The 23,258-nt window shown below is 39.3% G+C and overlaps 1 protein-coding gene across 1 annotated transcript in view; it reads left to right on the top strand.

The window, feature by feature from the left end:
- Positions 1-656: 656 nt before the first annotated feature.
- cd82b (CD82 molecule b) overlaps positions 657-23,258 on the top strand; it is a 29,259-nt gene continuing 6,657 nt past the window's right edge. Inside the window, exons 1-7 of the mRNA XM_042495812.1 lie at positions 657-789; positions 6,985-7,057; positions 9,476-9,548; positions 15,799-15,923; positions 17,939-18,013; positions 20,358-20,456; positions 22,777-22,950. Coding sequence (XP_042351746.1) covers positions 6,995-7,057; positions 9,476-9,548; positions 15,799-15,923; positions 17,939-18,013; positions 20,358-20,456; positions 22,777-22,950 — 609 coding nt within the window. The 5' untranslated portion in view covers positions 657-789; positions 6,985-6,994. The remainder of the gene's footprint in view (positions 790-6,984; positions 7,058-9,475; positions 9,549-15,798; positions 15,924-17,938; positions 18,014-20,357; positions 20,457-22,776; positions 22,951-23,258) is intronic.

A 23,258-nucleotide genomic window follows, 5' to 3' on the forward strand; every position in this document is an offset into this window, starting at 1 on the left:
AAGATATGAAAAGTTAAGTGAATATCTGTGCAATTTTAAAACCAACAAACATTTTCAAGCAATTCATCAGTCGGTATGTCTAACTGCTTTTGCCATTGATAGTTCAAATCAATATTAAAAAATATAAACATCGTCTTTAAACTTTAGCAAACAGTTTTAATATCTCAAAAATACAGTGAGGCTTCAATTAAAACTCTTAATTTCACAATTATTTGGCACATGTGCTAACCAGCCCCACTCACATTTTGGTCATTATCTAGAAGTTACACATTTTTTTTTGATACCGTAAAACTTTTAGACGTCTTAAAACAGTAGATGAGTGCAGGTCAGGAAAGCAAACATTTTGATATGACATTTTGCTACTGTGACCTTCAAAAGACCAGAATGTATCTGTGCCAACCAACCCAGCCTTCCCTGTTAAAGTAGCAGACTACACAAAACTGTGAGTAAATGTACTTAGTTGCTTCCCACAACTTAGAAAATAATTATTTTATGAAAGTCTGCAAATTCAGTTGTCATTTATCCTAAGAAAATGCACTTGTGTGGCCTCTTCATTAACCCTCTCCTGCCCGGCTGGCTTTGCCGGGCAGGAGAGGGTTAATGAAGTAACCACGTCTCTCGCGCGGTAGGGGTGTGAACTCTTTCCCAGACACTCACACACTCACAGACGGACAGAGACAGACACACACACGGCTTGTTCCTCAACAGACAGTTAAGTCATTTAGCAAGCAACACAGAGGACGGTCGACCCCTCACTCAGCTGTTTCCACTCTTGGACAAAAGGTCAAAGTAAGTTTATCCTTTATCTTGTCTGCATTTGCGAGTAGATAAAGAGTAACTTAAGCTAGAGTCGTTGTTGTCAGTTAGCCGCCTTACTCTTTGCCTGTAGAAAACTTTGTTTACCTCATAAAAAAGCCGTTAATGAAAAAATGTCTGCTAAACTTACCGAAAATTAACAAACATGTTACTGCAGTTAAGTTAGCATAGCCGAAGCTCGTCGGTTGGCAGTTTTAAGTGAGCTAACGTCATTTACGACCAAACTGATATGGTTTTGATAGCTACGTTAAAGTGTTTAAATCGCTGAAATGATTCAACGAAAGGGCTCAGTTTAACTGTAAAATTGTTTTACTTTGTCAATTTTAGTGTAAAATTATCGTCCAGGGTCAGTGAAAGAAGGAATAAGTTAGAAAACGTGATGTAAAGTAGCAACGTGCCTGCCATTGCGAGGTCTCAGCTTATTGAAAATTTGTTACCGTCGGTCTAACAGCTGTAATATGTTCTGTGGCATTGATATAATGAGTTTCATTGAGTTATATCTATGTTTGGTCCCAAAAAATGAATGATTTTCAGGATACGCTTTGCTTGAAATGTGAAATAGTGAAAAATCAGTAGGGATTTCTGTCTCTGTCCTCAGTTTAGAGTCAGGTGTCCTAACTCTGAAGTGTATTTCAGCGTCCTCAGAGACTTTTCACTCAAAGTGATGGAGCCATAAACTTTGATTAAGTTTATTATCAAAAGATTGTGTGCCAAAGCAGTTATAACAAGAATTCCCTATTATGGACGAGTTTTGATACAGCTCCATTGTTGTCTTCTTTGTTAGTTGTCTGCACCATTGTTTTATAATAAAGCTGTCAAAGAGAGATCTGTGGGACATAAACTTATGTTTGTTAGGATTTGTGTGTTTACCAAGGCTTGATAGTAAAAAGGTTGTGAGCTATAAAGAGGGATTCCTCTGGCAAAACTGAAGAGAAGCAAAGAGTAAAATGTCTACCCACCACATACGAGGCAACATCCAGCTGCCTCAGTGCTCTTGCAGTCTTCTTGCAGCCTTCCTGCACTAGGTGCAAGCTTTTTAGTAACAGTGTGGTGTACAAGCAGAAACTCATATCTGAGCAGGAAGCCCTATTGTAATGAAGCAAGCAAATTTATGTCTGCTCAAAAGTTTCTTGTCTGTACTTAAGTTTTATTTTGTTTACTGCAGAAATCATAAATAGAATAATCCATTATTCTGGGGCAGAAGTTACTTCAGGGTTTTGGCCACCACAACCATTCAGTTAGCCATGTATTTGGTGGCTGTGTGTCAAGTTTACAGACTGCTCTAGCACTGGATTACAAAGTCTTTAACAGCTCATGTGCCCCACATGATGTGTCTTAAAAAGCCACATTTGTGCAGAGGTGAGTTGTTTGATGCTGTGTAGGACACCGCAGCCTCAGGCTGCCTCAGCCTCATATTTCTGGTTCCATTGTAGTGACTGAGGGAGCACAAATTGAATTGTTGATTTTTGTGACTTAAAATTCAGCCAAAAGATTTAACCTGTTATTGTACAAACATACACACAAATATATATATATATATATATATATATATATATATATATATATATATATATATATATATATATATATATATGTAGTCTGACAAAGTGAACATAAACAAAACATCAGCCCTAAGTTGATGTATTTGTCTTGTTTTGTGCACTGAATGAATATAACATTCATAGAAATTTATTTTATGTCTCCATCTGCTGGTAGGCCATCACGATAATTATGCATATATGCATAATATGATGTTAAGATTCCACTACAGAAGGGATTTGATGATCACTTAAATTAGGAAAATAAGAGGATATATTGACATTAGTATTGCTTATCGGACAAATGAGTTGTTATATTTTAGCATATTGGATATCAGCAAAAAATCCAATATTGGGCATCCCTGCTTTTTCCTCTTTGTTTTTTTTTTTTTTTTTTTTTTTAAAAGATCCCAAAAATAAATTCTTAGGTTCTTGGTTTTAGCTGATCAGACTAAGAAAGCAATATTAAGTCATTTGTAATAGGTGTCATTATTTTTGATTTTGACAAAATCATTAAAAAGCTGATCCGTATCAGTATATCTTGTAGTAGGTCAAAACCAGTTTTGCTCTGTTTAGTCTTGTTGCCAATGATACTTCATCATTTCCACTTAAGGTGGAAAGTTACCTGGCATTGAACCCATGGTGGGATTTCACCCCATTATGTCATAAGAGTCCCATTGATACTTAATGAGAAATCCCCTCCAACCCACATGAATTATTGACACTCATCAACTGATGAAGCAACTCAAGTGATGAACATAGTCTAGACCACAGATTTTGCATGATGAACACAGATGAACAATATTGGAAATGATCATTATTTGCAAGCCTAGTTCTCACCCTCGTGAACGGCATTAAAATAACTTGCACCAACAACTGTGTCTGGAAATGTGCTGTTTCATCTTAATCAAAAAAGTCCCTTTTTACAGAGGGACAAACAACATTGTTGCAGATGTTAAAGCAGGATTCTGCCATGGTATTAAGGGCTTTACTCACAGGCAAATTCGTGCGAGCACATTGGCCTCACAGATGTTTAAATGGGTCATATATGAATATAATAGAAAGTGGTGGAAATGGAGGTTGGCACATCGCCTCAGTTTTTGTGTACAACAGGGCTGTTGTTGATCCACGCTGGGTCCATTACAAACACAGTCGATGCCATCTGCCGCTAATGCTGCCTTCATAATCATCTGCACCGCATGCTTGTGCACTAGTTTTTGTATTATAAACTCTAATTTCAATTTAGTGCACCCCAAACACTTTTTTATGGTGATCACACCTTATGCCAAACCGCATAAATGGAGATGGAGGCTATGAAAGGAAAAAAACGCTGTATGAGGTCACAGAGTTTAAAAAAAGCTCAGGTGACTCATTTGCAGCTTTCTTGGAGAGTCGTTTTCTTTTTTTCATGTGGTTTTTGTGTCGTAAGCCTGAGCTTTACTGTCCTCTTCCTCTGCTGTCAAACTACATTGTCTTTTGATTTCAGCAGCATTGTGAATACTAACTGTTATACAAGGCTACTGTGTCTTGGATTTGCCATTTGGTTCTGCTTTAAATTTCCATTGCACTTTCCAGGCCTTATTTTCGCCTTGGAACAGATTTGTCATTCACTTTCAGAGAGTCCCGTGTGATTGGGTTTGTCTAGGTAGGTTGAGCAAAAATAAACCAATAAAATGGCCCCACAGTTTACAGTATCTGCTCAATGTGTGAGCTTGCCTGAAAAGTTCTGCAAAAGAGTGTATTTATGGTTTGGTTTGGCTTCGCTGCTAACCTCAATATGTTCAGTGGGCTGCTACAGAATGAGTTCGGCTGCTCATTTTAACCTAGTAAATTTGTTGTTTGAAAAAATATAATAAGAAGCACTGAGGCGTTGTCTGGAATTGTGATCAGATAGCCAGGGCTCCATCAACAAAACAATGGTTGTCATAACTAAGCCTGTTTTAATCCGCACTGTACTGCTCACCATCTAGACACAAAGACCAGCAATCTCCTTTACGGATTATCTACTTTGCAGGGGTATCTGCTGTGGGGTTTGGGCTTTGTACTGTGTTCAGTTTTGTAAACATGGATTGTGTTGGTATTTAGGTTATCAAATAAATATAATAGCCTAGTATCAGTGGTTAGTAATATTGACCTCAGCTGTCTTTACAGGCCTGCTCTACAGACTGTGCCTAACAGCCAACCACGTTGAATCGGAACAATATGCTGCGTTCACATGCTTCTCATCATTCTTCCGACTTCAACATGTTAATGAGCTTTTAAGTTGTCATGTGGAAAAAACATGGACGCTTCAGAGAAGATGTGTTGTATTTTATTGCTCAGAGCGTTAAATGTCCAAGTGAAGATTCATGTTGCTATCCAAGTAACAGATTTGTTGCTGCACCAGTACATTCCCGAAAACCACTAAAATATTGCTTTGTTACCAGGATTAATGCTAATAAGTAACTTTCCTAACTAATCTAAGTCTACGCGAACATCTACAACTTATGTGTTACACCTAATGTCATGTTACAAATTACATGTGATAAAAAAAATTGTTTGCAATGCTTGAATTAGTAAAAAGTGCCTTAACATCAACCAAACATTTATTCTCATCCAACATGCCTCTGTGTAATGTGACATCATCTCAGCTAGTCGTGTGCCAAAATTTTCAGCACCACATGAATATATTTTATTTTTACAGTGATACAGTATTTGCCCATGTTTGGATTTGGTTAAATAACTAGGGCTATAAGTAGCCCAATTTATGTTACTTTGCGAATCCTAACTTTTAGTGTTTTTCTCATTCTATTGAGCCATGAATCTCATTTGATTAAATTAGATGCAGCATTGTATGACTTACATTAATATAGTGTCACTGTAAACAGTATGTAGGCAAATTAGTGCATTACTTTTTTGAAATTAATTGAGGAAGTAAACAGTATATATATATATATACAGTTTAGAGAGGTGTTAAATACTGTTTCGTGTTTAAATTAGGCTGTAACTCATTTCCTGTTGTGATGCTTCCCTTTTCATGTATATACAGACACACTACTAACCAACTAAAGGGGAAGATAAAAGTCTAGCAGTCAAATGTGACTGAAAGATGTCTGCAGAGTAAATGCTCCAAGGTAACTCAAAATGATTTAACTGAACTGGTAACAACATTTACATATTTGCAGAGAGGGATATTTTACATCATAAAACATTGCAATTTTTACTTAACCAGCCACCACTTTCCCCAAGATTTCCCTGTTATGAAAGAAATTAGATAAATCAAAGACAAACAAAATATGAATCCTTTTTAAAGGATTGTAAGTGACTGTATCATTTAAATACAATACACAAAAAGCACCATGTCATAAATTTTGCTTCCAAAAGTAGTTTACACTGTGTTAAAATAGAATTAAATAGACTCTTTTATAGGCCCAGGCATTGGGAAGAACCTACAGTTTTGATGTAAAAGACAGAGAGTAGAGAACAGCTTGTCATCTGATACACGGGGAGTAGTCTCTATAGGATATTTTCAGACTCCTCAAATAACCAACAACCACAATGGCTGGTTATATTTTCAGTGCTCCCAGTGAGGGAGTAGGTCTGGTTGTGGTAAATATTTTCTTTTGACTTGTGGAGTCCAGGCTGAACCATGTTGCCAGAGTTTCATAGAGTGTCCCTACTGTGCTGTATGTCTGGTGCTGGCCTGGCCCACAGGTGTTTCCAGAAAGGAAAATATTACTCACAGAAAAGTCACTGAATGCAGTCATATGTGTAGGCTTGTGCAGTCATGTGTACATCTGTGTACATGGGAGACTCAAATACAGATGAGTGGGAGGTAAACTGATTGTAAAACAATGCAGATGTCGGTGTAACATGCCCAAACCTGAAAAGTCAGACAGCTACAGTTCTGAGCTTGCTTTGATGGTCTGATTCACAACAGTATCGATTATACAGTGTTATGACATCACTCAGACCTGTTGAATGTGGCTGGATATGTTTTATAGGCTACTCTTGTTGTACACATGTCTCGAAATAGTCAATGAAATTGACTGTAAAATACTGTGTTTCTAACCAAGCTTGTTACTGCTAGTAAACACAGTTGCAGATCAGCCTGGTTCTCTTTTGCTTGTGATGACAATAGCATGTCTGACCACATGCTGTCATGGTCTCCACACACTCATCATGACTTCACCACTCCCCACTTTGTGGTGGTCTTCCCTCCAATCTGTCTCACCAGGGTGGTTCCCCTTGTTTGTCAGGAATTAAACTATATTTGTTAACAAATTTGCTTTCAAAAGCATACCATACTGTCATAAAACCCAATATTTGAGGCCAATTTTTGTCTTATAAAACGTTAGCAGGTTTGGCTTTTTAAAACTGGATAATCGTGGCTGTTGAAAATGAATTAGGCTGGATGTTGCTTTGAAGATTAAAGCTGTGTTTAATCAGGAACCCAACTATGCAGAATTTCCTGTCCTTGTTTTATGGCATGCAGGGCTATCTCAAGGCTAGCTGTCTTTGTTTTGTTATTGTATAATTTCTCCATCTTGTGTCTGTCTTCTCTTTTTATCCCACACACCCACACCAGGCCTCTATATTACCCTCTGATGTTTAATTTAACCAATACATTCTGTTTATTTCTGTCTTCCAGAAGCGCAGCTATGGGGAAAGGATGCATCACAGTCACCAAGTACTTTCTATTCCTCTTCAACCTCCTCTTCTTTGTAAGTGAACACATTTCTTCATCACTGCAGTGCTGCAATAGTTGCAAATGCGTTGCCTGCATTGTCAGAATCATGTCATGTGACTTCCACTGTGTCAGCGGCTTTATTTACCTTACGATCGAGTGATTGGTATGCTATGCTGCTTCAGCCGAATCAGACACTTGTGACGCATCGGGAGCCTCTTAATGGCTTTTACTGTTTTAGTTTTTATTTGATTAGGCAAACTTATTCAAATAGCACCAGAGATTATTGGAGATACACAGGGAAATGTTGCTGCAACTTTGCCTGGAGCAAGAGACTTTAAAGAGTACCTCAGCACAACCAGGTTTAAACAACAGCAGATGGTTTGTGTTTGTTTCTTCCTCTCTCACATCGGCTACAACATAAAGTCCAGGGGTTGATAAAACCCCAGACTCCTAAAACGAACTCTACGAGGATGTCCAGACCTTTCCAATGAGACTGCGGCTGTAAACCTGATACAGACCTTTTGATGTGAACACTCAACTGGTGCCTAATAGGAAGCGTGTGTGTTTGTGTCAGTGTTTGTCCATGTGGACAGATTAGACTTGTGGAGGTTAGGGGAAGCCAGGAAGTGGTGGGCTAATGATGACTGCCGGGAGCTCAACAATCCCTCTAAATGAACAGCACTGAACCAGGGCTCTAATGAGTGTTGTGGGGCTGGGGCAGAGTGGTAGGGTGAGTCAACAGAGTCTCTCATCTATGGATTTTGCCCCCACTACAGTGCCCCCGCAACTTCTAAACAAGGGCCCTCTTAATTACATAGAAGTTCCCAACTTCATTTCCGCATTACACAAAGTGAAACTGATAATTATCTGAGGCTTTCAGACGCCACTCATAAAATGTTCCAGTCTAGAGGTGATAATTTGATTCAGTTTGATTTGATGTTGATTTATTTCAAACATGTAAAAAAGAAAATAGAGAAATGATTATACAAACAAGCAGACATACAAAGAAAGTAATATTTACAGACAATGAAAAACATAGAGCAAAAGAAAAGGTCAAACACATGATGACTTGGTTTACATTAGGGCTGGGCAATATGGCCTATAAATAATATTGTGATATATAAAGGCTATATCACGATACAATATATAAATCTTAATATTTTTAAATGTCCTTTAAACTAATGTTAACTACTAAAATACAAAATTATTGAATGAACTGCAGTTACAATAAAGTAGCTACTGTCATTAATAAAACTGAATGCACTATTGTTATAAAAACATTTAATAAAATACAGTTATAAAGAGGTCAAATAAAGTATTTTCATAATGAAATTTGAAAAGTATTGTTCAATTAAATAAATCAAAGCAGGATCTAGCTCGTCTCAAGCCAGAAGTGTGGACTTGAAGCCTCCGATCAACAGTGGGACGTTAGTGTTAGCAGACAGTTAAACAGATACCACAGCACCTTTAACTGTGAAGATTCTTTCAGTGTGAGTGAGCAACAAACAAACGGCTTTCCAGTTCATGTATTACAAATATCAGCAAATTGCACTGGTGCTCCGTGGTCGCAAAATATGACTAAATAGTCATGATCGGAGCTGCAAATATAAACACAAGCCTCACCTGCTCACACTACCACCATTAAGTTAGACTCTTATTGCAGGGCTGTTTAACTTGATGAATTACTCTTTGTGAGCTGGAAACAAAGTAACAGCTCTCCATAGTATTTGCAAATCGCAGTGGTCCTCCATAGTAGCAAAATGTGACAAAATAGTCACAGTGTGTAGCCCTGCAATAGCCCTGCTCTGTGTGTGTGTCTATGAGAGGTGGAGAGCCTTAGAAGACAGCATGAGAGCCCAAACGCCTGTGGCCTGTAAAAACCACGTCAGAATGTATACTCAGTGTTTGCAGTAGAGTCATTTTATATATCACAGTGGAACAAGCCGCGATACCTAGAGTATATTTGATATATCGCCCGCTTCTAGTTTACCTATTTGAAAAAGATTGAGAAGAAGTACAAATGTATTTAATCGCACCTCTTTTTCATAAGTCATTGAATTCTAAGTAACCAGCTTCCTTCTTAATTTCTTTCTTCTTTTTTTCTTGCCATTTCTGATTGTCTTGACTCCTTTATCCTCGCTTATCACTGTTCAGTTTGTTGTTCTGAAGAGGATGTGGATGACTGAGTATGACTTGTAGATTTGTGGCTTGCTTTTAATTGTGAGAAAATCCAGCAGAGTGGGCCTTCTCACCGTCTCCACATCCTCTTTGTCCCTGCACATTGCTGTGAGACAAAGAGACATGCAGACAAAGTGAATCTGATTAATTCCAGATGTGGCAGACTGGGGACACATAAATAAGGCCCTCTGTTTTAAGACATAGCAGTACAGATTTTGTGTTTTACTCTCACATGATATTTAGTGGCTGATTTTTTTCTGCCTCCCCTCCACAGATCTTTGGAGCGTTGATCATGGGCTTTGGCCTGTGGGTCCTCTTTGATAACCAGAGCTTCATTGCTGTTCTACGTAAGTGCTGCAACACTCACACACACCTCCGCAGTCCTGCTGCCACTTCATTGTAGTGATAGCACCCATGTCAGCAAACATTCAGCACTTTGGACCCATGTCAGTTCAGCTTGTCTGAGCGCAGTAGAATGGGAAATAGAGATTGGAGCGTGTGCTTGTCAAATCCTAAAACCTCTGGCCTACTCTGCAGAGTTTATGTGAATTTCATCCCATAGGACTTATTCCCAGGGAACCACAAAGGGATTTTTGCAACATACCAAAAATATGACTTGCAGATGAAACTTTATGACTTCCTCAGCTTCCCTGTAGAGGCGACTCGTACTGATAGACACATCTGTGGAGATCCTGGGGAGCAGGTTAGTCAGGGGAGGTGACAGTTACCAAGCTATAGCAAGTTATTTTATCTTATGGCAGGAAATAGCAGCTTTATTTCCCCAACAGTTTCCTCAGTGATGTACTTAGAGCTTGCTGGTTCTCTAGGCTCCCCAGATGGCAGGGGTGCACAGATATAATCTCTCACCTTCACAGATGTTGTTGCAGATCTATTTGTAGACTCTGCATAGCGAAGAAGAAACCAAACCTCCGCATGGCATCCCCCTAAGAGACAAAGTTATCAGCTTTGTCATATACAACAATATGTGTAACTTGGGTTATCTGCCCGTGAAGACACTAGAGAAAGCATAATGAAACCCAGTTCCAGCTGAGAAGAAAAAGAGAACCACGGATGGAAACTCTTAGTTGCCATAAATCTTGTTATAAATGCTTTCAGTGTATTCATCCCAGATGGAGCATCGCCGACAGCAGCAGTGAGGTTTTCTTCCAACATCAGTGTATAAAGAAGAATTCCTTCAAATTATTATCTGGCAACTTAATATGCATTGGAAGTCAAATACAGCGTTTCTTGAAACTAAACTGTGATTCTGCTTTCCTATAGGAGAATGGGCATGTGATGCAGGTCGTAGCGCTTCATCTGATGATGAGTGTTAACCCATTCAGATCAATCTCAGATGTGGTTATAGCATGAGCACTGTGCCAATCTGAGAGGACTATGAGATTTACTGAGTGAATAACATCTTTCAAGCTGAAACCATTAGTCAGTTAAAGGTTCAGTGTGCAGGATTTAGGGGGATATATCGGCAGGAATGGGAAATAATGTATCAATATGTTTTCTTTAGTGTATAATGTAATATATATAAACAATTATATTTACATTTGGAGCAGGTCCTCGTTCATGGAGATCAAATTCTTGCACCACCATGTTTCTACAGTAGCCCAGAGCTGACAAACCAGACACTTGCTCTAGACAGGACCATTTTCTTTTCTGCATAGTTAACAGCCCCTCTGCAATGAGCATTGTTGGAAAAGTGTTGATTTCTCTTTAAAGTCTCGGTTGTTATTATCCCTGGGTGGGTTTTGTTTGGAGAGCTAGAGACCGCTGCAAATAATTTGGTTGCATCTCAAAACCTCCTGAACGTGTGGATCTTACATTATCAGACAAAAAAAGTGAATATAAATTAGGAGGTGCTGGTTTCAGCTGGTTTCAATCTGCAATCCTCGCCACTATACTATACCACTCAATCCCCCTGAACCTACATACTGCTCCTTAAAATTAAATCACCAACTATCTTGACTATTGATCCATTGTTTACATCATTTTTCAAGCACACATTCAAAATGATCTTTGAAATGTTTTGCTTTCATTGGTTTTCATATAATTATAAACCAAATATCATTTCTGTAAGGTTGGACAAAACAATAATATTCTGACATCATTATGTGGTTGATAACCTCCACTACTTTTTGACATTTTAGAAACATAACAATTACTGATTAAACAAGAGAGTAAGAAGCAGATTAATCAATGGTAAAAAATAATTGTAAATTGCAGCCCTAGTTTTTTAGCTTCTGTTTGCAGTCCATGGCTATGGAAAGTTTTATGAGGAGGAAGGCCGATCTCTGAGGGCTGAGCAGAACTGGAGAAATCTATATTTAGGCTGGAGGTCTGTGCTGCTTTGACTAATGAGTTGTGAAGAGGCTGAAGTTATGACAAAGACCAACCAGAACTGACCTTGTGTCCTAAACTAGTAAGACTGAATCTTGTCTTCCTCTGACTCATATTTCAGCCCCAGAGGTCTCTGCTCAGAGAGGAATAACTCCGAGGTTGTTATTGAGCTGAGTTTGCTTATCTCCAGCCAGGCGTCCAGAATATAAGGGCAGTACAGTATCCATTATCCCTGCCAGCCCCCGTCCTATTGTTATGATAATCCAGCTGTTCCTCCTAAGATAGCAAAGATCCTGCTTTACTGATACCCTGAGGATATCCCTTCCTATGTGCAGCTTGATGACCTTCTCTCCTCCATGTATTTTTGTTCCATGTACCCTTAATGGGTAAACTTCAACTCTGCACTGGTTCCCTGGATTTCCAACCTCACTGGAAATCTCTTACCACTCTGTAGAGGAAAAAAAACCCAAAGCTGCAGGCAACTCTGTTTATTGACTCTGTGTGTTCCCCTCAGAAGTTGTACTATTGCCTGACCATAAACAGGATCTCTGTGTTTTCAGTTTCCATTCTTTATGAGTTATATTAATAGAGGCCTCTGCAGCTGTCCCAGTGACTTCAGACAGGGGAACTTTGGGAATGTTTTGGTTTCAGGACCCCTATTTCGCAGTCCCTCAGTGCTCACCCTCTATATCAATACAGTGCTGTTAATAGTTTACCTCAGTGACAATATGCCTTGAGTTTATCTGGCTGGCACTTGCCAAAACACAGCTTGCCTTATGTTTAAAGAAAAAGTCAACCTTGGAAAGGAGGTCTGTGAGCCAGAGAGCGTACCAAAGCACAGTTTGGAAATATGCTGTGGATTAATTCAGAAACTTTCCAAAGTCGTGAACAGAGAAAAGACAATTTTGTTGGAAAATAGTTTTTCTTTGGGCTGCGTAAACCCTATAAATTAAGCACAGAGCTGATCCGCTTACGTTTACATTTTAAATGTGTATATAATGTCAACTGTGACTTTTCTTCAGCTCTATACAAGCTGAATGTGTGGCTGTAATCATGTTTACAAAAGGACCTGCAATACCAAACAGTTCCCCCTCCTCCCTCTGCAGCATTCTTGAAGGGCACCATAATTCTTAGCGCTTTAAATGGAAAGTTCCACGGAAACCACCCGAGAAACTATTTTCAAATATCTACCAGTGACCTAAATGGACATGTGCCATGGTACTCAACAGAACAGCACAGTGACCAGGTGAACACATGCTGACTTCAGAAAAAGTGTCTGTGAAACTCCCGCTGAACACAGATGTTAGCAGCTCAGCAGGAAGGTTGTAAAGTTCAGTATCTGTTGCTCTGCATCTTTAAAACACCTGACGGAGGGGCTCACAGGAAGCACCTTTTTTTTGTAAATCAATAGCAACTGGAATATAAAAGTTCTTCTGAATATGTTCCATTGTTAGCTGCTGATGTTGGAGAAAAAAACGATCCAAAGATTAGATGTTTTGTCATAGCATGCCAAGGATATTAGAAAACTCCTTTAATTAAAACTTTAGAAGTGGTCACAGCAGAGAGTTGTTTTGAGGTTGCATTAGTGTTGCATGATGTTTCCTCTAACTCCATGGTGTTTGTTTTTATTGGAATAAGTGTTCATTTAATCACAAGGCTGCAGGGAAACTAACACTCAAACATCTTTTTCAATTTCAGCTCCCACTTTTAATAATTGTAGAAAAATGGCTTATGATCTACACGGAAAAAATATTTGGAATGCCTACTTACTAAATCTCTATTGTGTCGATTTATTGAACCATAACTTAGTGCAATAGTGAAATGGCTCTGCTCCACATTGATACTAACAACTGTAAAGGAAATCATTGTATCTAGCAGAAAAAAATGATTTAGTGTATCATACTGTTTGACACTAAAACTTCCGTCACTGCTTCCTTTATTTTCTCTCTGCTCTAGATATTGATCTGTTGTGCCACTTACTAGATACTCTGCAGTACCTCACATGTTCAATGTGTTTCCATAACTAAACCTTTTGACAGCCACTGAGGCTTCTGCTTAAACCATTTCATCTCCCCAAATTTGTCAGATAGTTAATTCCTGTTTTTAAGGAACCTGTGGACACCTGTTGCTTTTGCAGACACTCTGTGTGTGAGTGAGTGTGAGTGTGAGTGTGAGTGTGTGTGTGTGTTTGTGTGTGTGTGTGTGTGTGTGTGTGTGTGCGTGTGCGTGTGCGTGTGTGTGTGTGTGTTAGAGAGAGAGAAAATGAAATAACATGCTTCAACAGAATGCTGTATATAGAACATACAGTATGCTTGTCTGCCTCCCTTTAAATGCTACCCTGTAGCCACATAAACACTCTGCATTGGTCGACTGACGTACTTTTAGCTTTCAATTATTCTCAGCCGCCTCAACATGTGTTGCTCTGGTAACCTATGTAGAGTCAGCAATATACGTGCATGTAATGACATCTTTGTGCGAGCGCCTGTACTTTGTTACTAGTACATTTAAAGTAAGTAAGTGCTTTAGTACACTACACCATCTATGTACAAAATATACTAGATAGATATTAGGGATGGCATATTAGACATTTTAACAATATGGACTACTCAAGATGTTATATGAACACTGACATCCACGAGTACTCGAGTAGTCGAATACTAAGCCCACCCCATTTTTACATTGGGGCTGCAACTATCAATTTATTATAACAGAATTATAATTTCCCAGAGTTTAAGGTGAGGTCCTCAGATGTCTTGTTTTTGTCTGACCAACAGTCCTAAACCCAAACACATGCACTTTGATGTCAAACATTCCTCACAAGTCCTCACACTGGAGAATCTGAAAAAAGATGCTTCACGATTTTGCTTAAAAAAAATGAAGGAAAGTTTTACTTGATTATTATCAAAGTTGTTAATTTTCTGTTAATGAGTTAATTAACTGATCGTTTCAACTCTTGATTAAGTATAGAATTGGGTGTTTTTATTGGGTGTTCTGTTGGCAGACAGGTAAACAACAATTTAAATTCATGCTAAACTAATTCTTTTTGTACCTATAGATTTAGTCTGATGACAGCAAAAAGTAAAAAGGTTTTCTGTCTCTGTTTCAAAATCTACATCTGTAGTAGGGTGTAGTGGTCTATTCCAAAGAATTTGGGCATGGTAGAAAAATGCACTGCCGCCTTACAAATAGCTTATTTATCTTTGGAGGAATGACACAACCTGCATCCTGTGATACTGAGTGTACGTGATAGAACATAAAGACTGAGGATGTCTGCAGATGAAGGTGGTGCTAAATCTTGAAGCAACTTATAGTCTGGCTTGTTTGTCTGTGTAGACAAATGTTGGCTCAGTGCATGTAGTAGCGTAAAGTTGTACTTGGAAAGACAACTTGTTTTTACAGTCTGTGGGTTAATTAATATTCATTGTGCCAAAGTGTGTATGATCAGCAAGTAATATGCTAGAGGAAGCCAAGAAACAACAATGTATTATTTTCATTGAGCAGCGGTGATGGAGGAGCTGCTGTGTCTTTCAGCTTCTTCACCAAATGGATGGGAGTGAGTTATCTGATAGCTCTGGCCAGTTTGCTTGGCCCAGGAATCTTTCAGAGCTGGAGCCATTTCACAGAGCTCGGATTCTGGCTTCATCTGCCGACCGAGCTCCAACTCTCTGGAGCTCCTCCAGGCCAGATAACACACAGCCACATAATGGCTCCAGTTTATCTCCTCTCCAACCTTCCAATCTTCCATTTCGGTCCCTGCCCCCTCCTCCTGCTGGAGCTCTCCCGCTCCACATACCAAAGAGGGAAATCAATTAATCCCGCCACACATTGGACCAACTCTCTCTGGTGGCCTATTAAAATAATCTTTTGTGGGAGAAAAGCACCAGAATAGTCTGACTTTAGAGAAGTAGAAGGTTTGTGCCGTGAATCATTTTTGGCCTCGCTGTAACTATCTGTATCAAATGGTTTTGCATGTGAAGAGGCCTTCCTCTGAGCTACATTTGTTTGTAGACACACAACCATTGTTGTTTAAGAGGAAAGCAGCAGCAAAGATTAGGGCCCTGCTGCTGTTGTCTATCATGAAAATCATCAGTGCATTTTGTGTGCTAACTGGTTGTGTTTTTTTTTTTTTAAAAGGAGCTGAATTTAACTACAAGCTGCAGAAAATGCTGTTGCAGGTGTTTCGTTTCCAGCACCCATCAAGGTTTCAGTGGTTTGTGTCAGGTTTAACTCTTCCTTTATTTTCTGCAGAGGAATCGTCAGACACAGTGAAGGTGGCTTCTTACATCCTCATCGGAGTGGGTTCCTTGTCAATGGCCATGGGCTTCTTCGGCTGCATAGGAGCCATCTACGAAATCCGTTGTCTGCTGGGTCTGGTGAGGAAGGCCATTTAATTTAAACTCCAGTGCTAACATGCTACAGCTTGGTCTCATTTTCAAACAGGCTGAAATAGGGTTAATGCCACCACCACAGAGAGAAAAGGCAGTTTTAAATGAAATGTGTGTGTGAAACATCAGACCATAGTTATAACACAGGAAACTAAATGTTCTGTTCTATGACAGAGAAAGTAAATAGGTTTCACATTGCAGGTGAGGAATTTGTAGTTTTGAGTAGGGGTGAGCATTATGGCCAGAATTGTGTATCATAATAAATAAACAGTAAATGCTCTGTAAATTCAATCAAAAAATGGTGATGATGATAATAACTTTATTTATATACCACCTTTAAAAAACAGAGTTTACAAAGTGATTTGACTAACAAAGTAAAGCAGAAATGAACACAACCATGTCATACTTCATCATACATCTTTCCTTTGGAACTTCCACAAACCATATAAATCACATTACCTTGAAAGGTAGCTGGATTGGCAAGGATCCAGACATGATTTGCTACATAGCCTCCACAGAATAGCTGCTGCAGTAGAAACAGCACAATTAATCAAGCGATTATTAGAAATGCAAAATATGGCTAAAGTGCTTTTTCCAAATTGCAGGAGTTGCAATTTTTGGATGAAGTTTCATGTGTCACAACATAAGATTATAAATTTTTGTGGTGTAATTTTTATTTATTTATTTTATTTTATTTGCATATTGTGCAGCCCTAGTCCTATTGCCTAATCCAAGCAGAGGGACGCCCAGGCTATCCAGGGGTTAAACGTGCTGACCATGAACTCCAGTGTCCCTTGTTAGAGTCTGGAGACTGGGGGCCTTTACTTTAGGTCATTCATATCTCTCTTTCCGTCATATTTCTAATATTGAGTCTCTAAATACAGAATACAATGCCCAAAATGTATACTCTGTGAACTCAGTAGTGTTTGGCTCTCTAATCAACCGTGGACTGTAAACCTACATTTTAGATGAAACATCCTTGTAAATGCACCTACTTGAGATCTCAAGCTTGGCTAAGAACACATGATAGATTCCTGCTGACAGTAAAGCCCTCTCGCGTTTATGCTTATGTGTTGGTCGAGGCCTCGCAGCATGTGTGGATTTGCAGAGGGGAGGGGGCTGACAGGGATAAAGCCAGTGAGATACAGGGGGTGCAACAAGAGTGGGGATGGGTGCATGACCTCTACAGCGTTAAACCTGCTGGGGGTTAACTGAAGAACCGCTGTGACCTACTTCTCCCAGTGACAGTGACCAGCTGGCAGATGTCTCCCCCATCACACACACGCACACACCACCCTTACACTAAAGGAGGACATACATGAGGCTGTAGAAAAATCTTTAATGGCTGAAATTATTCTTGCAGATGGTTTTTAAAGATTAAAGACTTAAAACACAGATAATAATCAATTTAAAATGAAAGGTAAACATGCCCAAGAGTTTTTCTTTTCTTCTTCTTCTCAGTTATATAATGTGGGATTTTTAAACCTGCAGTAACAGATCTCTTGAGCTGTGATGGCAAACCTTTTAGCAAACAATTGCCTATTTACACATCTAGCAGTTACAGAGCCACACTATTTGCATTTTGCTCCCATCTTTGTGTTCACTGATCAGTATGAGTCCGGTGTTCATTTTTTTGAGCCTTTAGCTCTGTGCTGTGAGAAATATCTGGCTCTTTAACTGCCAAATCCATGAGAGCAAAGAGATCCAAAACAGTAAAGGTGCAGGTTGTACAGATAAACAATGCGCTTAAACTCACTATAAAGCTTCTTAAAGCTGAGGGGAGCTGCAAATTCTGGTGTTAATTCCCTCTGGGTTCATCACTACATGCAACACCTTTCACATTGTCACATCGTTGTAAAATTATCATGAGATGCAGTCAATTACAACCACTCAAATGACCCTTTTCTTTATTTAATTTCCCATTATTTGTTAATAAGAGATATTGATTTTGCAGTATTTTTAGTGATTTAAAAGTTTTTTGACTCTTCCTGTATTCTCCACAGTACTTCACCTGCCTCCTACTCATCCTCATTGCTCAGGTCACTGCAGGAGTTCTCATCTACTTCCAGAGAGATCGGGTAGGACACAGTCTCTGTAATGCACCTTTTCAACCTATTTATTGTTTGTCTTTCATTTTTTCCCTGTTCACTCTCTGTTCTAATTTGATCTTTCGGACTTTAACCTCTCTTTCTCAAGCCCTCTCTCTCCCTACTGGTACAACTTGGGCCGACTGGGTGCTTGTGCTTTCCCTTTTCACAGCTGTGACTGGCCACAATTTATGTCTTAGCTAAACCTGTTAGGGAAACCCCTGCATCTTGTGAGGAAACAGTTTTGTGCCTCAGTGCGTGGAGAGTGACGTGTTCTCGGTTAAAACAGAAGTGACGTTAGTTGCTGGCAGAAAGTGAGATGAAGCAGAGGGACTGAAGGAGATATTTGACAACTGTAGAGGAAGTAGCGAGCACAGCCTTACACGGAGTGTTTCAATTGTCGTTTTTCTCGTTTCCCCCGTTGGGTGTTTTTGTTGTTGGTGTTGGAGAGATAAGACAAACAAATCCATGGTGAATGAGCGTTGTTAAAGCTGCTGTCATATGCTGACACATTAAATTGGCATGTCTAACACTGCCTCATCTAAAACAGTAATTATCACTCCTGGGACAGAAACCACTTTCTGCTGATGTCTTTGATGAAACAGTGCCCCCTACAGGCAACTCAGCAGAGTTAGTTGAATATGTTTCAGCCTTTATCTCTGAGTTGAATTGAGGCTTTGATACATAAATAAATAAGCCCAGGGTGAAAATGTAATCATCAATACACAGGAAAGGGCTAATTTGAAGATATTCAGACAGTCACAACAAAACCAATGTCATAAATACTTCTTGTAAACTGAAAGCTGAGATGTTTTTTGCATACCACTTCTTAAGCTAAATAAAGAATTTAAAAACACAGTCATAGTCACAAAGCTGAAAACAAGACTGTTCTTCTGAAAAGTTTATGTTGAAGTTTACTGACACTGCAATACCAACACCAACACACATTTCCAGAGGACTGTTTTGCTCAGGGCCCTACCTAGCCAATAAGTTCAAAGACGAATATCAGGTGATTTACCTATAACAAGACCAATATAATAGACTGGAGGTTTCAATGTCTTTCAGGCCAAGGACCACTTAGCTGAAAGAGAGAACAAGTATGGACCCCCTATTACATATGTTGGATAAAACTGAGTTGCATATTAAACTGGACATATGGAGGTTGTCAAACAGAAGGCCACATCAGCCTCAGGCTGCAGTGTTGACCTCTATTTGCTTTTCACAAAGAAAGGTTGGAAAAGTAAAAATGTTTGTAATCATGCTAATGCAAAATTTTAGACATATTGTAATTTTTGCAGAAAAAAAACAATAACATGTTGGCCTCCTTGCAGCAGCTCTAAGAACCTATAAGGGGTAGATGTTGATGAGGCAGATGTTGAAGACCCATGTAACAGACAGTGCATACGAAACCGAACCTTTCAAATAAAAAAAACATTACAGCTGGATGTCAAAAATGCATTCAGATTACAAATTACATCCTAAAATCACATGTCCTTTGTGATTTTTATCATGTCATGCCCATCATAAATGAGGGTGACATCAACAGAAGCAGGACGTGAACGCAGCTAAATAATGAAGCCAGTGTGTTTGCATTGTGCATGTGAGGGGAGTGTTGTGTTTGAGCGCACCAACCACTTGGACCGGTTTTATAATCTGAACTTGGCCATTCTCTCCCAGGACATAAAAAGCCTTTCCTTTGATAAACGTCACACCTGCAGGACTTTCGATAGGCGGTGGCTGCTGTTGCCCTTTTAGCTGTTAGCCCTCCAGCATGTATGTGTGTCCTTACATGTGTGTTTTTGTATATCTCTGAGAGCACGTGTGTGTCTGCAGCCTTTAGACGCCCTCCCTGTGTTTAAGGCTTACCACAGGGCAGGGTGGTGCCATTTACCAGAATAGGGAGAGGCTCTAACTGATCTCCTGTAGCGCTCTGAAGATACATTGCTGCTACTGCTCTGTGGTCTTACTGACATAAACACAGAGTCATGCTCCCTCTAAGCTGTTTGTGCAATGTTTCAGCCCAGCATGGGACTTCACAGAGCAATACCACCCGAGCTGTTGCCCTAAGAAACATTAAGTGCAGATGTTGATAGTAAATTTTGCAAAAAGATTTAGCGTGGGTGTGTTTGTTTTCTTTTTTTCCAACACTGTCTCTCTACTCTGCACCAAAGATTAATTTATTAGTGACACAATCTGTTGATTCTTTTTGCTCGCAGACAAACATTCACACACATTCAGTTCACGTACTGCTATCTATTGCATTTGCATCAACTAAAAGCAGGCATTGGTGTGACACATAAACTTTGCTGATTATGTATTCTCATCTCCTTTCTAGTTGAAATATGAAATGTCCAACATCATAAAGGGCATGATAACCAACTACACTGGCCAGAACAGGACCACAGAGCACACCTGGGACTACATTCAGAGGACGGTGAGTTTACCCTTCAACCTGGTCACACAAGACTCACAGTTTAAAGGGATAGTTTGGATCTGTAGAGGTGCAGTTGGCCTGCCTGCATTTTGGAGAAGCAGGCAGGATACCACCACTGAAGCCAAGTAATGTACTGTTGTGGATGAAGGGTAGCAGCCGAATTTAATTTAGCCACTTAAAAAAATAATAATGGTTTAAACTTGCTGTGTATTGATAATATTTGTATAGCTTTACCGTTGCTTCAGACAGTATTTTTCAACAGGGAAGCTGTTACTGGCGTCAGATCTAAGTCAAAGCCACCAGACTCCATTGTCAAAAACAGTCATTTTAGCTCACTAAACACAGGAGCTGCTGGTCTACAGTTGCCCCAATCAGTTTGTTTGTGTTATTGTGTGACTGGTGAATGTAATTGAATTCTTTTAAACACCAAACTCACACAATAACAGAAACAAACTGACTAATGCAGCAGTAGATCAGCAGCTCCTGTGTTCAGCTATGTTAAATTACTGTTTTTCTCAAAGGAGTCTGACTTTGAAAAGAGCATAGGACACAGCTTTGGTTCCCCATCGGAAACAGCTGTCTGACAACAAGGTAGCGTAGTGAAAATATTATAAATATAGTGTACACGTATAGTACACTCATAGTAATTTATTTACTAGCTCATCTGGTAGACTGGGCGCCCCATGTACAAAGGCCATGTCCTTACTGCAGCTGCCGCATGTTCAGTTCCAACCTCAGCCCTTTGCTGCATGTCATCCCCTCTCTCTACCTGTTTCACGCTATAACTGTCATGTAAATAAAGGCAAAAAAGCCCCAAAATTAATCTTAAAAAGAAAAGAAAAGAGAAAGTTTTGTTATTGACCCTGCCACAGCAGCACATTACTCGGCTTCTGTGTCAGTACTCCTGACTGTGGATGAGTACTTTGTACATCCTAACTTCAAATTATTCAAATGTAAAATACATTAACTGTTAATGTAAAACACATAAACTGAATGCATCAGACAATCTGCTGTAATAAAGTGACAGATTGCATTGCTGGTACTATAAATACCCCTTTAGTCTAAAAAAACAGCTCATGGCATCATGCCAGTAATGTTGTAAGAATATATGCTATGTAGCAACATGAACAGCAGCAGCTTGATTTACAGATGTTATCTTAAGTGACTGTTACAGTAACATGAGTGTGTATATTTATAGAACGAGTGTCTCCTGTGTGAATTGAACTCTTAACCCCTTAGTACCTGTTCTTTCCATTGTAATGCGCCCCTAGACAGTGTCGGCAGAATGGTAACAACAAGAAATCCACTGCCAGCCTCAGCCACGTTCGAGATGTATTTGGAGCAGTTCATTAAAAAATTAAACAAAATACAAACAAACTGTGTATAGCTCTTTTTAAATTAACTGAATCGATTATAGTATTGGTATTAATATTGGATATTTTTTAGATATAACTGCCAGTGGTGGAGCTTTCCATTTTTCCATAAGCTTTGGTGACACTTGTGTAGTTTGTCTCCAAGCAGGGGTATTGTAGCTGTACCCCTTGTAGTATCTGGACAGAGAGATAATTTTGGTTTTATGTTACCAGGTCTTAAAATTTGTCTTTTTTTCTACCTTCATCCCAGCACAATACAGGGGATGGGAATTGTGTTAAGGGTGCTTTCAACATTGGAAAACTGCTTTTAATAACAGGACATCAACTTGTCTTTGTCACTCACTTTGAATCCCCCACAGACCTCTCAGTTAAAAGTTTTAATTGGAAGTTTTTTCTACTGTGAGGTCTGTGGGTTTCATTGCTTTTAGGGGAACAAACAAAATTCCTTTCACTGGTGTTGTTTCGGGCTGGCAGCAGAAGTCTGAGAGAAGGATATCTCAGAATCTCAGCACATAAAACTATTGAGAGAAAATATGTTTTGTTTATTTTTTTTTTGTACTTTGGATGAAGTGACTCATAAAACTAATCAGCACTTTGCAAATAAAAACAGCTCTGAAGCCAGCTGAAGTGAGATTGTTTCATGCTCTGATGAAGTTTATGCATTTTCTTCACTATCTCCTTCCTCCTTCTCTCCCTCTCTGTCCTGCCAAGCCTCTTTTCCCCTGATCTTTCTGAAAACAGCTGCCAAGGACAGATTGGTCTCAAACATCATAATAGAAATGCTCATTCATGTCGAGCCAATAAATTTGCTACTTTTGTCTTCATCTTACTCATTTTACCATAAATGTTTGTTTGTCTCGTGTGACCGTTTCTTGTACTTTTCTATCCATAGCTATTTCTCTTTATGTCCTTATCTTTTCTCTCACATCCTCCCTATCTTTCACCAGATGAAGTGCTGTGGATGGACTGGTCCAGGCAACTGGTCTGAGAACACTTTGATCAAGAATAGCACCGAGAACCTCTACCCATGTTCCTGTCGCAATGAGACCTTGCCTGGCACGGACATCAAGGACGTAGGCCTGTGTAACCACCTGTCCACAGATGTACCCGTCTATGAAACGGTACAGAACGCTTTATTCTGCCTCATTGTTTTTGCACCAAAGTTGGAAATCATAATTGTGAATTTACTGTTGAAGCCAACAACTCAATTTTTCATTTCAGTATCAAGTGTATGGCAAATGCTGATCAAAGTACATGTGAATACATTTTCTGTTTAGAGAGGCATAAATCTGTGATTGCTTGTAAAACCCTTCCGACTGTGCTTCCTTGGTTCATAATTTTTGTGGTCAGTCACTCACTAAGCCACCGTGTGAAACTGCTGTGTAGAGCAGCTGCAGCTCCAGACGGCCTCACTGTGCTGAACCAACTG

This window comes from Plectropomus leopardus, chromosome 11, assembly GCF_008729295.1.
Source record: "Plectropomus leopardus isolate mb chromosome 11, YSFRI_Pleo_2.0, whole genome shotgun sequence".
Lineage (NCBI taxonomy): Eukaryota > Metazoa > Chordata > Actinopteri > Perciformes > Serranidae > Plectropomus > Plectropomus leopardus.